Here is a 17,702-nt window from a genome sequence, read left to right as displayed (position 1 = left end):
GAGATTTAGCCAGCAAATTTTAAATAAAATTTGGTTTTCTTTTTAATATCTTTTTATTTTAAAGACTCCACTGACCAACTGCTAAGAGCCTTGAAAATCTCCAGTATGGTCATGGATTAAGGACAACTGTAAAATTTTAATATACTATTTACAAAAAACAATAGAGAAGACTGAGAATGAAAAAAGAAAGAAAAGACTTATGCAAAAGCAGCCATGTTTTGTAAAATAATCATTCACAATGCCCTACACTAAAGCACCAGTCCTTAGTCATGTCAATGGAAATCTTTGATGACATCAAATCAGATCAAATTTCAGGAACAGAATACATAGTACTGTCATCAGAATTGCAGCATGGGTTATGTACATGTGAAGTAACTAATACTCCAGCTAGTTTGGATGTTAAAAACCAAGAAAACCATAACAGTACAGCCCTTGAATGTTGATTCAGTAACAAGCTTGTCCAGCCTGTGCTGAACCATGGATTTTAAAAGATGGTTTTCTGTTTGGTATATGAGCTAAATTAAAGTTAGTAAGATCACCTTAATGTACATAGAGTCCACACTTTTTGATGGCTTAGTGCATCCAACAGTTTTGTCTTTTGAATTTTTCCAGTTTGATCATTGGTTGCATAACCTACCTTGACTACTTATGACCCACACTCCTTGCTGGAAACCAAAGACAGCACGAGGAACAGCAAGCATCCTGTATTTAAACTCCAGTCTTATATAATGTTTTGGATGCTTGATTGCCATAGGCCTAGAAGATGTAGAAGGTGGCCCAGTGGAGGGGAGATTGTATAAGCAATAAATAAAGAAGTCAGGCTGGACAAACAAGTGGCCACAGTGCCACTGATTCAAACACCCAGTACAGCAGAAGCAGTAGCAAATAGCTGGTATGTGGTGGCTGGTCCATTTGGATGGAAGAGAAGTTAAAAAAAATAGATTAGAAAACAAAAAGCTCAAATGTAGCAGGGTAAAGAGCAGGTGAGAGCAGCTTCACCTCCTGTCAACTCTGTGCAAGACACTTGCCTGTTCTGAGATGGAATGGGTTGCTTTACAGCTCCTTATCATGCTGATAGCTCTCTGCACAGCTGAGGCCTGCCTGAGTCAATACAAAGTTTAACTCTGTGTATACTCCTACCTCAGCTTTGGGAAACACCATTAGTCAGCTGGGATACACAGCAAACACAGCAATTTATGGTGCACAAAACCCTCTATTCTGTCCCCCCCCACCCCAAAACTACTTCTTCCAAAGGGATCATGCTGACCATGTGGATATTAAGCTCTCAATGCTAGTTAACTCCAAAGAGTTGGAAGATAGGTCAGTTTATTTGTTTTTAGCAGTCATGACAGAATCTCTAATTATGATCTATGTAAAAATGTAAATCAAGAGAGCTTTGTTCCCTGGATAAAACAGGGATGGCACAGTGAAGCTGTTCTTTAACACCAGCATGATTTCCAAATGAAGAGCTTAGTCTTTTCAGAGCTCACCATCCCTACTGAGCATGTCCTTCTGTGCCATCCCAAAGAAGGACAGATGGAATCATGTGCTGTCATGCTCAGGGGCCATGACATGCAGTGACAAATCTAATGAGTGCCTCGGGCACTTCTGCAATAGAGGCAATAGTCTTGGGGTAAGGAACACACTGCTTCATTATAGCCTTTTATCAGAGTGCCAGTTCAAATGAACAAAATAACATTATCAGTACTTTTTTAACACTGTAGGCTTTATGCCAGGAATATTTTAATTCATTCTACTTAAGTTAGTTTACTGCTCATTAATGTGAAGATAGATGTAATTACTTATGTAGTTCTTTTATTCTACTTGCATAGTTGAATTCCAACAAACAAGAAGAGCCCCAGCATCAAAAAGTTGATAGAAATTCCTACAAGTGATACAAAATTATCTGTTTAAGAGGGAATATTTAAATTTATGGCTTGTTAGAAAAATCTAGGGTAAACAGTTTTTCTTAATGAGACAATGAAAATTACCTGAATTTTGTAGATTCTTCCGGTTTCCTTACCCAGGTGCAGTTCTGCAGTTTTGTGACTATGTGAAGATAATAATCTTCTGAGTATCTAAAAAAGGAAACAACATCAAACACTAGAATACATATGTATGTATATTTAGAAACAGTCTCTAAAAACACTCAAATGATGCATTTATTAATAATAATGTGCATGGTGCATATATAATAGATTGCTTTTAGAACTCCATGACCTATTTTATTTTTGTAATTTGTAACAGCACTATCCTCATTTAACTAGCATGACCTATTAAACATCTCTTCTTAGTACTGGTGTCCTAATGAACTTCAGAAAGTTTCAAAAGCACATTTGTTTCAAACTTACATAACTAACCATAGATATTTTGAAGTTATTGGAAATCATCTCAAGTGCAAAATTCCAAAATAAAATAAATAATTCTCTCGTACTTAGTGGTTTAAACCTTAAACTGTTTTGAAAAGTGGCTCTTGCTGGCCAAGATAAAACACAACGTTTCTTATGCCTTTTCTTTCATTTACTTAATATAATCTCCAAAGCTCAATCATCTAAAGACAACAAACCAATATTTACAGATGTAATTTTTCCTTTAAACTGTCTGTAAAACAAAACAATCTGCTATTTTACATGATCCAGAATTTTGGTTACATTGCTACATATAACCAAAAAGCTCTCTGCTCTTGAAAATCCATTGAAGAGATTTAAATTTGTTCATAAGCGAAATACTTTGTAACATGCAAGTCAAAAGAATTAAGACATTTTTTGCTTTCATGTTCAATGTTACTACTTCTCCCATTTGTGCCCGGATTACAATACAGGTTTTTAAAAACAATAACTGACTTAAGATAACTGGAGGAATAGGAAGAAAAGATGGTATGGATGTCGTGACTAAAATTCTATAGGACTCAAGTCTCCATACAAGACCTAACTTGTATTATTTTAACAAAAATAGCTTGGTGTTGATCCAAATGTTCATGAGTTTATTCAAGCTGTCACTTAGAAGTGTCTATTTTGAACAGTTTTACAAGAGTTGGGATGGCAAGAAACTTCACTTGTTTTTAAGTGGAGCACAAGAATTGATAAAAAGCAGTATAAAAAAAGCTCTGGTGGTTGCAGCAGCAGAGGTCAATTATCTGAAAGCTTCCTACTCTCTGTTCCACATTTGAAATAAACGGATTGTTTGCTTCATAAAAGTACTGCAATTGCTAAAGGTAACTCATTTATCCTACCCCAAGTAAAATCATGTCCAATTTCCACATGGAAAAATAAATTATAATTTTAAGAGGAATTTGCATTAAAACTGGTCTCTGGCTCAAGTTTGCACCTGTGACAACACATACAAATTTCATCCTCCACACTTAGGAAACTCTTAATGGAACTAGAGATTATAACTAAACTACTGAGCCCTTCACAACTCAAGAGAATTCAATCGGCAGAAGCAGGAAAAGAAAAAAAAACCTAGTTTCATTGCAGCTGTAGCTGATCTGACCTGGTCCAGTACATTCTTCCTCCGTCCAGTCCAACTGCCTTGTGTCACTATGGGTACTTACCTGACTCCACCCCTGTTTTTCTTTTGCCAGGTTTTGCACTTTTCAAATGCCTTCATAGGCCACTTTTACTACCAGGGCAAAAATTAATCCAGAAGGACAAGGAAATGCACATACATTTTCTTCTTACTGTGTTAAACCAGACAAACGATTCCATCCAAGACCACACCCAGTTAAAGCAAAGAGTGATAGAAATGGACAAACAGGGATCAAGGCCCTCCTATTTTGGCAGCTGCCTGCTGGTATGTTACCAGCCTTGGAACTGCAGCCATAGAAAATGGAACTACCTTCCTGCTGAAGCTAATCCCTAAATTGAGTCACTATGTGGACAGACAAGGGTCAGGAGGAGTGCAGGGCAGGGAGTGCTTGTGGGGTGAAGGTGAGATAAAAGCATAAAACCGAAATAGCCAATTCTGACGTTGAGTAACTCATCTGGTTTCATTCCTTAATATAAGCAAGAAATCACTCTTAGATGCTTGCACTTACAAAAAAATTTCAGAAATTAATAGGATAACAGACCACAAAGAGTTACTTACACTATAGTTATCCAGGAGAAAAAAAAAATACAGCAGAAGTAAATTCTAGCCTAAAGACATTGATAAGGTGAAGATAAGAATCAGATATGAAATGAGAAATTACCATCTATTCAGAAAGAAATTGCATTGACTGACAATTTTTTAGTAAGTTACAGGGAAACATTTGGTAGGAAGAATGAAAGCATAATCCCTAATGCCAGTTCCAAGACCTCATAGGAAACATAGGCCTTCTCTGTCAGAAACTGTAAGGGCCCTCTCATACTTGTAACAGGAAATGCACTTCGGGAAAAAGCACCAATTACAAAGCAAGAACACTGCAGCCTTTACACAGCTGTCTCTACTGGACAGAATTGCTATTGCTCAGAGCTATCCAAGCTCACCAGCTCACATAGAAAAGCTCCATTTCCAGGTCTTTACAAGTCAGAACACCAACTCTGCTCACTCTGTGCATCCAGTTTAGCTCCTCTTGTGACTTACAAGGACACTCTGGTCTGTCAGAACTTGTCTTTACCAGCTGGCACAGTGCCACAGGCAGCACAGACATCCCAGCATGCTGTCCTGGGGGACAGGAGATCCCAACTGTGGCAGTTCTGCAAGGCATCTGCTCACACCAGTAAAAGGTTTCAATCAAATGAACTCTAATACAGACAGCATTCCTAGAAATAATTTTTTAAAGACTCAACATGAAGCTCTGGGATTTGCTGCAGCTGAGTTTACAGCCCAGAAAACTTTGTTTTCTTCTCAGAAAGCTAATTTTAGCATTTCCTGCTTTAAAGGAGGCCTGGGGACTCACTTCTCCAAACAAATCAGTTCAGGCTATCAGGGAATCATTTCATGACTCTGCTGTAACCCAGACAGTCATCTTCTCCACTCTTCCATTTCAAAGAGCTGGCACATTACATAGATTTCCACTGGCACCTAGGAGCCTACAGCACATATTCACTGATGCTAAAAGGATTTTATTATTAAGATAAAAAAGGCTCAGGTAAATTGAGTTATAAAAATACTTGGACAACACAATGATTACAGTGCTGAGAAGAGTGAATGAATGAAACATGGGGTCTTTTTGTCCTGTTTTTGTCTGCCCCCTGCACCACAACCATTATAATAATTTGCTGTCCTAGGAAGCTCACTTATACTATATGAGCCTGACTGACAAATAACACCTGGAAGACTTTTTTTTTTTTCCCCAGAGTATTTGTCAGGTAAGAAGTGACCTACTGTGTTAACTGTGGTGGCTAAGATGGAATTACTATGCACACTTGAACCACTTACAAAGTACTAGTATCTTCTAATTTTTGGCAGATATCTAAAGGAAAACAGCAAGGACAAAAATGTAGAAACAGTATGGAGACAACAGGTAAAATGTCAGAACAGACAGATGCAGTCTCATTGGTTATTTACTAAAGCTAAACACCAGCTTGCAAAAAAGGTATTTGAATTAGAAGGAAGACTGAGTAGCAGGAGTGAAAAAAGGACACATTTCCATTTGGCAGTTTATGTTCAAGAAACAAACAAATAAAAAAGAAAAACTGGCATGAAATGCAAAATAAGGGGAGGCTTTGTTTTGCCTCTGGACGTTTTAACATTACAAAAAAAATATCAGTTTTATAAGCCCTCAGGAGATTTTACACAGGGGTTGCTCCAGAATAAAAATGGAACACTGCTAGCAAAACTCAGCACTTCAGGCTCTTTGTCACCACCAGCACATACTTGCTATAATAATAACAATAACTTCCCACTTACATAGCATTTCTTACTATCAAATCATTTGACAAGCTTTAAATTAGTAATTCTTTTTTCTCTTTCTTCCAGTTTAAGAGGCAGAAATGTCCAGAATGTCCCTCCAAGGCTAGAACTGTAATATAAAGCATTTATATACCACACCCATGGGTCACACCTTGAAAAAGCAACAAAATCCCTGCAGCCCCTCTCAGTGAAGGTCAAAAGCTGCAATATTCATGGCAAAAGGCAATCCCTTGCTCCTTTTCTCTCCCAAGCATCTGTTTCTCTTCCTACCTGCCCAGTTCATCTTCTGCCTCATTAAATGGTACAACCCCTTTCTCTTTACCATGGAATAAAAGTCTTGTACTTTGTAAAGTTCCTCCCATAATCTCAGCTCCAAAATGTTCTCAATGTGAAGAGCTCATCTCCAAAGACTGCAAAACTTTGCAATGTGTGGGATAAACAACAGCATTTATATTGCTGCAAATGGATTTTGAAAGCAATACAGTGACTGCTTTTCCTCCCCTTGGTGTTAATCACTCAAGTTTTCATTCAACTGCATTATTTTACCTCTGCCAGTCTGTGTTCCAGCTCTCACTATCAGTGCATCAGTAACCTTTCAAAAGAATAAAAACTTCAAAGATAGTGTTGCTGAAAGAAGTGGAATACTGATGGGAGAAGAGATTGTAAAGAAGGGGAAAAAAAGAATGAATAAATAAATAAAGAAGTAATAATAAGAGCAAAGACGAAATGCTGGAAATATAATGATTTAAAGAGATGTAAAAGGTCTTGAAATGCAATAAAAAATAGGAGGGGGCAGAAAAGACAGAGTATGTTTTTCAAATCATTATTTAATGTTGTTTTGGCATTAAGTAAAAATTTGAATTCTCCAGTACTTTGAATAGGGAAAGGCATATAATTGTTTTTAGTTCACCTTTTGTTTCTCATTCTATTTCTTTTTCCAAATGGAGGGGAGCAGGGAGGGAAGCTCCCACTTTTAAAGACAGCATGGCACCATCCATTTTAACCTTCAACTCAGTCCTAATGGGAAGTCTTTCTTACCTTCAATGTTTTATTCATTGGTGCATCCTTTTGTTTATTGGTGCATTGATATAGGAAAAGATGTTACATGTCAAAAATCACTGTCTGCTTCTCAGCTTTTCACTTTGGAAAGTGACAAGGAATTTGAGCAGGACTGATATCAAAGTTGGATTTTTCTCCATGCCAGAAAAATACAGAACAGCAAGTTGAAATGCAAAATTAATTTGGGGTGTTTTTTCCCCCAATGTGTCTAAAATTGGACTGTTAGTTTCCTGTGGACTTGCAATCATAATGCAATCATGTGACTAACCAGCAGGTCTTTATACTGGTACATTTCCATACTTCCTCTAGTTAGCAATGCTGAACAGACTCATTAACTGAAGTTGCTCATAAAAGCAGGACTGCTCACCAGTCAGGGAAAAGACTCTCAAAAATGAAATTATACCCCACACTTCTACTCAGTATTTTTGTGAATAACTTGTTGCTAACTGCCAAGAAGAAATCTTGTATTGTGAAAATAAAAGAAGTTAAAATCCCACCTCAAATAAATCTTATCCATGTAAAAGAAAAAAACGCAGCAAACATTGGTTGAACAAATTCAGTTTTCTGTTGCATAGCTCCCCTTTACATCAAGAATTATGTAAAAAAGGACAATCTTTTACCCTTCTATTTAAAACAAACAAAGCTGAAAGGACAGCAAACACCTACCTTTTCTTCTTGATAGATGATGACAAAATGTTGTCCTGAATTGCCTTACATTTTGAAGCCTGTTCAAACTGGTAAATTCCATTTTTATTATGAGTTGTTCTGTTAAAAGGGAGCAGGAGGAGAAAAAGCAATAAACTTTAAAAGAGAGAACATATTCTACCAATGTTGTCACATTTACTTTATTATGCCAGTAGGATTATAATCATTGATTTAGCTGAAAACATTACTAAAGAAACCTTACAGACTTCTATTGTGAAGCTCTTGTTAAAAGAGAGTTTTCTGCTAGGCACTATAAAATATTTGGTTGTTTAAAATAACTCTATTTCATAGTCTAAATTATAATTTCCACTTTACACTGTAATCAGCAAATGTAATTTTAAAAAACAAATGAAATTGAAAGCTTCTTGAACATTGAGTTTTGAAGATATTTAATATATTCACTAGTAAAATATTCAGCAGATGTGATTTCCTAAAATTGCTGATGAAATGCAATATTTGGAGTGAATATAATATATACAGGAAAGTCCATCCACAGGTGAAATGGATCTTCGTACTTTGACCTTAACTTACTGATTCAAGTATAATACTTCCTGCCTTGTTTATTCTTTATTTACACAAAAAGAACAAATATTTGTAAAAGGAGCCGGCGAAGTGTCAGATAGTGATCTTTAATTCCTGTCTTATTTTCACCAAACTCCTGTGTGGTCCTCTTGCTCTGGGCAGTCCTTGTAGAAGAATGAGATGTAAATTAGTAAATGACTGAGATACCAAGGTCTTATTCCATTCACCTCAGTTCATCCTGAATCTATGTCCAATCTCATACAATCACCCTCTTCTAACATAGCCTTCCACTCTGTAGATTGCCATTTATCCTAAAGATTTCTTCTCTGGCATTATTTTCCCTGCCCCTCACCATGTTCTTCCCTGCCACCTCCCCTTCCTCTTTCCTTCTTTCCACTGATTCATTACTTACAGAGCCCTTGGATATTGCAGCCTTTTGCTCAAACCAGAAGTAGAAACACAGAAGAGAGAGGGGCTGTGTGCTGTTCTTAGAGAACAAGTGAAACATCTCTGCACAGAGGCACTCACACAAGAGAAAGGCCTTCCTGCTTTGTGCTTCTGAGCCATCACTGCTTGTACTGACAAGGACCAAAACTTCACCTTCTACAACATGGAGACCCCTTGGCAACAAGATTTCTGACAAGCTGATTTTGAAGACTTGCTTGGGAAAGATGCCACAGAACCACAGAGTGGCTGGGGCTGGAAGGCATCTCTAGAGCTCATCTAGTCCAAACTCCCAGCTCAGGCAGGGCAACCTAGAGAGAGTGAGCAAGGACTGTACCAGATGCTTTTGAATATCTCCAAGCACAGACTCTGCAACCTACCTGAGCAGCCTGCCAGTGTTCAGTCACCCTTACAGTGAAAAAGTGATGCCTGATGGTCAGAGGGACCCTCCTGTGTTCCAGTTGGTGACCCCTGCCTCTGTTCTAGCACTGAGCACCACTAAGAAGAACTTGGCTCCATCCCCTGCACCCTCCCTTCAGGTATCAATAAGGTCTCTCCTGAGCATTCTCTTCTCAAACACTTCAGATGAGCAGACTGACTGAAGAAGAAAGAAGAATAAATGCTTGTTTATTTTGCTACTGAGCTGACTCTCATGGTCATAGCTGACAGGGAAGGAAAGAACCACCTTTCTTTTTCTTTCCATGGCCCATGAATTTTCTAGAGTTAGTCACCCCTAGTAGTAATTTCCACAGGATGTAGGCTGCAAAGGAGAGAGAACAGCCCTCTTCATTTCTTCCCACCACAAATAAATTCTTCCCAGTATACACTCAGTGGCCCTGAGGAAGTATCCAGTCTGTATGCCCCTTGTTGAGGGAAACAGTAAGACAACACAACATAAACCTCTATCCTTCCAGTTCTGCAGTGACTTCAATAGATAGTAACAGCTGGCACTGCCTACTGAGAGCTCCTTGGCCGCCTTTGCATACAGCTCTTTATCTCATTTTTTCTCAAGGAGTGAAATACAAATAGCAGAAGGCTCTCAGAGCACACAGTTCAGAGCTAAGAACTCTGCAGATCTCACATAGCAAGTGCTAGCAAATATTCTGCCTAAAAAATTTATGTACACAGGTTTACTGCAGCTTGGTCTGCATGGTTCTGTCTATGCAGAACAACCAGGTAGGCCCTTTCCAGTTCTCAAACTAATTTAGGTAGCACTACTTCCTCTCATGCTTCCTCTCTCTTGCTTCTCTAACTTAGTAACATCAAATGATTATTCTGCAGCTGCAGCTTAAAATAAGAGCAATGGCTACAGGCAAAAGTTTAGCTGCCTAAAGAGCATCTTAAAGAAATAGAAAGGAAAAAAAAATTATAAAAGCAGAGTGCATGTTACTGCTGCAAATAAGCCTTTCATTATAACCAAAACCTAAGATGCTGGATGCTGATTTGAGAAGTGGCCCCAGCCCTCCTGAGCCACCACTGGCCAGAAGAGACCGTCTAACATGTGAAGACTGCCAAGTGGATGACAAGTCAGAGCAGGCAGCTAGGTTTGATCAGCTCCCTGCAAGGGGCATTAGCAGAGTACCAACATTCTTGCACAACTCTGTGCAGACAACCATTACAAGTCCTTACAGCTTCCTATTAATTTATGTCTTGAGATCTGTGGGGCAATGAATAAATATTCTCTCAAATACAAGCTTTACTCCACAGACTTTTAGTCCTTTTAAAAATTTGTAAGATCAACACAAGCAAGTTGCCTCACTTTTTTAATACACAATTGTTTTCAGGTAATCATTTTCAAGACCTGAAAAATTCAAAAAAGAGGAAGTCAGAGAAAAAAGAGAACAAAATAAATCCCTATGCTGTTTTGTCATTAAAGCCTCACAATCACTTTTACAGCCACATGATAGATCACCAAAATGCTTCTTCTGTGGCTTTTTGCACATAAAATTTACTTAACCCTCTTTATGTGGTGCAAAAGGTACAAAATTAAAACAATTTATTTTCAAGAGATGTAAAGCAATTACTCATTCCATTAAAAGTTAAATTTCTGAATTTCTGTTTCACTGTCAGAGTAGCCTCTGCTTCACATGAGTGAAATCTTTTTGCACTTAGATAAGATGGGTGTGCAAGAGACAGTCCAGACTTCTACTGCATTATTCACGGCAAAGTTGCGCAGACATCAAAGTCGGATTAAATTTCTGCTCATTTCAGACAATTGTGCAAAGCAACATTTACCACTAAATTAATTTACCTGACCCAGTGAATGACAGTCTTTGTTCACTACTTAGAGCAGCACTACAACTTCTGCAATGAAATCAGTAATGTGCCTAACAACGCAGGTATCAGGCTACATTCAACTAATTTTGTGAACTATTAAGCTAAATGAGAATTTGAAGCAGAAACATTCTGTTGGCTTGAACTCATAAAACTGATGATACAGGGAAATTTCAGCTGTATTTTCCCTAGGGCTTAGATGTTCTCAAAGCCAATCTCATTGGACCAAATCTGAAAAACAGGGGCTTTTTTAATCATATATGAACAGCTTGAGGACCACATACTTCCTATGGTAATTCTAGGAACTCAAGAAGTACACCATCTGTACTTTAATAAATCCACAGTAGATTAAGACCATGTGCCTTATCTATCAGCACGTTTTTATTCTATATCTTGCTCTCAGGAAGACAGCAGATCATCAAACTGTAAAATGTTTAAGACAAGGACTGACTCCATCTTTAGACAGAAACTATATGGAAAGTCCTTTTTCTGCTCCTGCAGCATTCAGTCCTGAGACAATAGGGAACCTTAGTGCAGGAAATCACCAGACAGAGGGGTATTACAAGCATTCTGGGTGAGCAGAAAGGTGCAGGAAGGAAAAGCAAAGACACACCCTTTAAAAACAAAACTAAACCCAACCCCAGTTATCAGATTAGGAAAATGGGATGGGCATAAGATGGAGGAATGATAGGGAAGACAAGAAAAGAAAAAAGGCAGATGGAAAAACTGGTGCTGTGAGTTATACTGTAACACAAAGATTAAAAGGTCACTCTTCTAGATATCCCTCAAAATCAGGTAGAAACTAAGAATGGGGGATGAGATAGTCAAAATTTCTCAGAACTGAACTGTCTGGCAGCAGTGAAAGCAACAAAAATTTCACCTCCCTAGTAAGTCCACCCTGAAAGTAAGGGAAAATCCCACTCGTTGGCTATTTACTCCACACCCAGCATAATAAGTTGTTGCTCTTTTCTATAGCTTCTTGATCTTGTCTGTCTGAAGCAGCACAAGAGCTCTAAGCATGTTCCAGCTGAGCATCTCCAGCTAAAAAGGATAACTTCTGTATGCAAAATTGCACATTTTTATCATTCTACCAAAATGGCACTGAATAGCATTATCCAGATTGCGAATATCTTCTGTCTTAATCTCTCCCTCAAAGAGACTAATTTATATTTGAATCTCGTCATCTGTTAGTTGAATACTATTGAAAAACCCAAAATCCATACTTCCATTGGAAGGGTGCTCTTAAGTGCTGTTTTTGACACTATTTCAAATTAATCAGATGATAAGAATATAGTGATGTTTTTAAAGTTCACAACACCTTGATTAATAAGGCAATACACAATTTAAATTCTTGGTGAAATGGACTATAAAAATTGCTTCATCAAACCTCAGGAGTAAGAATTTGTCTTGAAACATTAATCACAGCAACTGTTAAAGGGATTGATCCTACTATCTTTCTTCAAGCTCCTATAGACGTATTGCTTACCTAAGGAATGCTAAATTTGGTCTTTAACACAAACTGCATCTTGAAATTATTTGAAAGACCTTCCAGTGCATTCACCAGGGTTATGTATAACATCAGATACTTTTTATTTATAAAATCCATAAACTGCATTACAGGTAACATGACAAGCAACATTCAGAGCCTCATGGTAGGTGAAGTGAAAAGAATAAGGTACTTACACCAAAATCATGTTACAAGGGCACACAATAGAATGACAGAGCAGTTTCACTTGGACCAAGTAAACAGAAACCTTTCACCACTGTCAGAACATAAATATGTCCTGGCAGCAGCTTTCAACTGAACACCTATTCATTTAGACAGAACTAATACATGAGGCATGGGTTCAAAATAGGCTCCTAAAATATATCTGCATGCATCACTTGAGGATGAAGGGGCAAAATATTAAGACAGCAGAAAAATTAGTGAAGTGGACCTCCACTGCTGACTAATCTAAACTATAGTAAATTATTTGTGCAATATACTAGGCTACTCCATAATTGTGGTATTAGCCTGTCTCTTTTCCCCCTTCTGACTGCCTGAATGCAGTATTTTGTCAGGAGACAGAATGTACAGGTCTCTGTAGCATTGTTAATTAAGTATAGCTGTTTATTTCCTAGGCCTGCATACAGATCGGCTGCTGAGAGAGGAATTGGAGAAATCAACACTATGGAACACTGTATTAATAATAACTTGTTTACCCATAGCTTCTCAAATCACTTCCTCCCACTGGTCAATTACCTCAGTGGTCTTTACCCCGTGCTTGCCCTGGACCTGCAAAGACAGAAAGCAAGCTGGGGAAATAGTAAGTGAATGCCTTAAAACTGGCAACACAGACTAACAGAGTAATGGTGGTCAGCTCTTTAGGGTACTGCTGCCTTGTTTCTTTTATATAAAGTATACATAAATAGTGCTATTTTTTAACTTCTCTTGCAGGAGCTGGCATGATTTATCTATTACGTATCCCTGGGTAGTATAATAGGAGCTAGAATTTCTTCCTAAATTTAACCTAGCACACCCTGGGTCTCATAACAAAGAAAATACTACCTAGCTTCTCTTACTATTTTCATTTTCCCCTGATAAGCACTAGCAGTACTGAGTCTTCTGTTCTACTATTAATGTAACCACTAAACAAACACAGATGGGGAGAGAGGAAAGACCAAGGATCTAAAGGTGAGAAAAATGCAAGACTTCTTTTTTTGGTTGTACTGTTGAAATAATAAGAAGGCTGTATTTAAGAAAATATAAACTGTACTTGCAGTTACAGCTCAAAAATTGAGAGGACAGTATGAGGCACAGATAGGAGAATCTGCCAGAGAACATACTATTGCACTACAAATGACACTGGTTCCATGAATAAATCTGGGGGCTACTAGACATATCTTACTAACAGTGGCCTTTCTTTTCAGTAAGAAACCCTACTAAGAGGCACAGTAGGCTGTGAAATGATCCCAAGACTAGGCATGCAAGTCCCACTGTAGAGGCAGTCACATTACCCCAATTAGCTAAGGCTTAACAAGAAAAAGGGGTAAGCAACGTCCTGTAAGAGACAAACCACATCATCAAGGTTATTTACTAAGGCACAGACCTTCAGAGAACTTTAGGTGCCTGGTCACCATGTATTTAAACATTGCTGCACATAATAGCTGCCTGAAGAGAGTCTGATCCAATCCCCTGCTTTTCATCCTTTCATCCTTCAGTTTCATCCTTTTAAAAGTATTACTCAAAGTAAAATAACAGATTAGCTTTCAATACTGCAAGGCAACAGAATAATAGGGCCTTAGAGATTCTTTGGGAGATGTCTGGTTACAAATATGCCTCCAACAGCAAAGGAAACAATGATAAAAAAGATTAGCTTGTGACTGTGAAGATTGTCTAGATTACTTTTACTTGGAGGTCAAGAATAGTGCCTAGGTTTTTTCTTTTTCCTATCCTGGAAACACCCATGTATATCCTCTTACTCTTATGCAGGAAAGGGCATTGCTGCCAATAACACAGCGATGCCATTCAAATGATCAGGGTTGTTTCGGAGAACCACAGTACCCCACAGCACACTGGAATCTAATTCCTATTGACCAGACCATCCATCTCCATCACTGAGGGATTACTCTGAACTCCTGAATGAGTCCAGATGCTCTCTGGATCAAGCGTCTCCAGCATGGCCCTTAGCCAGGCCTAGTCCAGCTGCTGCCTGGATCAAACCCCTCCAGCATGGCTCCCTGCCCAGTCCTGCTGCTCTCTGGATGAACTAACAGCTCCTGGTCAGTCCAGTCCAGCAGCTCTCTCTCCTTTCTCATTAGCCACACATGCACCACAAACCCCTGTCAGGCCAGCTTACTGAGCATAGTCAGTCAGGTGAGAAAGCACATCCACTCTCGGATTCAGCTGGCAAGACATCTCTCCAAAGACACTACAGTTACAGGAGCTTGAGTATATTGAAACTTTCTTTGATGAATTATTTACTTGACACACTTTTGCAGACACTTAGTCATGAAGAAATACAATTTCAAGCTGACAAAAACTAGCTTCAAATTGGTGTCAAAATCCTCAAAGTAGAATAAGGAAAAATACATATTTAAAATCACAATCTCACTTGCCCTATTACAAAGGTAAAAAAAATGACATGGATTTTCAGACCTCTTTGGTATGTGTTGTTTCTACTTTCATTGCTCCAGTTGAGTGTACTAACAGCAGATGGGAAAGAGACTGTTCTCTGAAGTGCTCTCTGTCAGCATTTCTAGTCAATTCAACTCCATGGTATAACACAGAGAGCTGAATGCAAGGAGATGCAGCTCAGAAACTAGTAGGGAAGAGCGTGAGGAGATGGGCCAGGGGGAAACCACAGAGACAGCCCAAAACACAGTGGAAAGAAGAATGGAGTAATGGCTACAAAACAAAGCAAAGCAGAACAGTACATACTGCAAAAACCAATATCAAGAGGGGGAAAGATGGGGAAAAAAAGCAGAAAGGGAAAAAATGAGAACAGGAAAGAGAAGCAGGCTAGAAGCTCATAACAGCAGGTAGGAACATTTGGAGAATTCTGTTCCTTTTCTTTCACACTAACTTTGAAAGATGCTATAAACTTACAGCTTGTGAAAGTTTTAAATATTGAGGGAAAGAGCACAAGAGTATCTCATCAGAAACATGTAAGAAATGCACTGTTAGGGTACACTGCAATCATTACTGCAACTAACATCACTTGCATTCACTTAGGGAAAGCACAGGCTGTCAAATTCAGCTAGACTGAGTGAGATGGTGGCCTCAGTAAGGTTAACTGCACTGTCACCATTGTCTTCAACACAACCAGGACATCATAGTTTCTGTGAAAGACCCAATTCTTAAGTTCTTCCTAATTTTTATAATGTGTTTTTGACCATAATATACATTAACATATAATAGTCATGGTAACTGTAAAGGTAATAATGGCATATAAAGTAAAAGAAGAAAGCAAAATATTTCAAAACTGCTTCTTACATAGTATTGATCTCATGTGTGGATTACACCACCATCTTCTGCACTCTTAGTTTTCCTACAGTGTGTGGGGACCCAAGAGCATAAAAACAATAGTCATTAGTATTGAAGTCTGCATGTAAGGCACAACGTTTCACAGCTGATTTTACAAAGTACCTTCATATTAAACTTCACAGTATAAAATAACAGGCTGTAAAGCAAAAATCTATACTCATCTAGAAGGTCAAGACACAGGATCAAATGAATGGGCTCCCACAAAGTACAATGCCAACCCAAAACTAAACAGGCTTCATATGTCTTGCCTTCGTTGTAAATAAATGTAAATGATAAATCTGTATTTTTAACTAAATACAGATTACAAAAACAGTAACAGCATTACCCAGCTCCAGCTCCACCTTCCTGGAAAGGAGAATAAAAAGATACCTGGAACGTGTCATTCAGCAGGCACTTTTTGCATCGTACGCTAACAAAATTTCTCTACGCAGTATTTTATTGGGCTCGAAACCAACGGCAGAGTGACAGCCGTCAAAAAGAGGGCCAATGGACAAATAATTCATTATAGTTAAAGCAAAGTGCCATTTGCCCTAATAATCGCTAAAGCTCTCTCTGATCAAGCTACCGAAACAAAAGCGAGAATGAACCGGAGCGAAGGCGAATTTCTGCTTTTGCAGACCCGACCTCCCGGACCCACCTGCGGGCGTCCAGCCCGTACCTGTTTTCGGTCTGAGGAAGGGGCGTCAGGGGAGACCTGAGGGCTCGCACCACTTTCGGCGTGACAGCCGCTACTCCTGCGTCCTCCTCCCAGCCCCTGGCAAGCGAGACGGGAAAACAAAGTTGTCAGGACCAGTGATTGAACATCACCCGGCGAGAGCGGCGCCGCTCTCCTGCCCACGACCCGCGCCGAGCCCAGACCGAGCCCGGGGCACCGCCAGGCTCCGCCGCGCCCCGCGGGGCTCGTCCCGCTCCTCCCGCCCTCCCCAGCCGGCTCCGGACCGCGGGCGAGGCCGCCCGGCCGCCCTACCTGGCGCGGAGGGGCTGCTGGCCGCCCAGGCGCAGGAGGCAGCCTCCCAGCAGCAGGCTGCCCAGCGCCGCGGCCAAGGCGATGACAGCCCGCATGGTGCGCTCGGCAGCGGCGGCCGTCGCAGCTACGGCCCCATAGTATTTAAGGGAGGCTGCGGGGAGGGGGAGGCGGCCATGGCAGCCACAGGGTCTCTGCGCTCCGCCCCTCGCCCGCAGCCCTGCGCCGCCGTCGCCATCGGCCCCCCCTCCCGCCGCGGCCGCAGCGCGGGCCCGGCCCGCCGGTGCTGGCGGGGAGCGGCCGGGCTCGGCCGGCGTGAGGGCGGCACCCGGGCCGCCTTTGCTATCGGCCTGTGCCGGCCGCCGCTCGGGGCGCTTCCCGCAGCGCTTCCCTGTGTCGAGGGCGGCGAAGCGAGGGAGTCGAAACTGCCCAAACTTTAATGGGGGAGAGGGGCGCCCTGCAGGACGGCGGCGGGAGCAGGGTGCGGGGCTTGCCTGGCGAGGGCAGGCAGCCCTGCCCCGTGGCTGGTGTACTGAAGATGCTGCTGCTTCAATAGCTCTTTCTCTGAATTAAAACATAATAGTCAATGTGTCCTGTGTTTCGTCTCATAAAAGGTATATTATAAAACTATGTATATTATAGATAAAAATGACTCCACGTGGAACACTGTGTGTGTGCAGCTCTGGGGCCCCCCAACATGAGAAGGCTGTGACCCTGTTCAGAGGAGGGCCATGAACCTGATCTGAGGGATGGAACACCTCTGCTCTGGAGACAGCCTGGGAGCTGGGGTGCTTCAGCCTGGAGAAGGCTCTGGGGGGACCTCATTACAGCTTTCTGAAGGAGGCCTACAAGAAAGCTGGGGAGGGACTTTTT

The 17,702-nt window shown here is 40.4% G+C and overlaps 1 protein-coding gene across 3 annotated transcripts in view; it reads right to left on the bottom strand.

Moving 5' to 3' along the window:
• ST8SIA6 (ST8 alpha-N-acetyl-neuraminide alpha-2,8-sialyltransferase 6) overlaps window positions 1–17,318 on the bottom strand; it is a 45,405-nt gene extending 28,087 nt beyond the window's left edge. The window contains exons 1-4 of one of the 3 annotated variants that reach the window (XM_071428900.1): window positions 16,833–17,318; window positions 16,503–16,619; window positions 7,561–7,659; window positions 1,992–2,078 (exon numbers count right to left, since the gene is read on the bottom strand). In XM_071428900.1, coding sequence (XP_071285001.1) covers window positions 1,992–2,078; window positions 7,561–7,659; window positions 16,503–16,619; window positions 16,833–16,927 — 398 coding nt within the window. In that variant the 5' untranslated portion in view covers window positions 16,928–17,318. The remainder of the gene's footprint in view (window positions 1–1,991; window positions 2,079–7,560; window positions 7,660–16,502; window positions 16,620–16,832) is intronic. The other 2 variants (XM_071428898.1, XM_071428899.1) reach the window with 2 other exon arrangements.
• Window positions 17,319–17,702: the final 384 nt, after the last annotated feature.

Source organism: Agelaius tricolor, unplaced genomic scaffold, assembly GCF_023055355.1.
Source record: "Agelaius tricolor isolate 1412-34295 unplaced genomic scaffold, bAgeTri1.0.p SCAF_6, whole genome shotgun sequence".
NCBI lineage: Eukaryota > Metazoa > Chordata > Aves > Passeriformes > Icteridae > Agelaius > Agelaius tricolor.
This window is presented reverse-complemented; position numbering and strand designations above follow the sequence as displayed.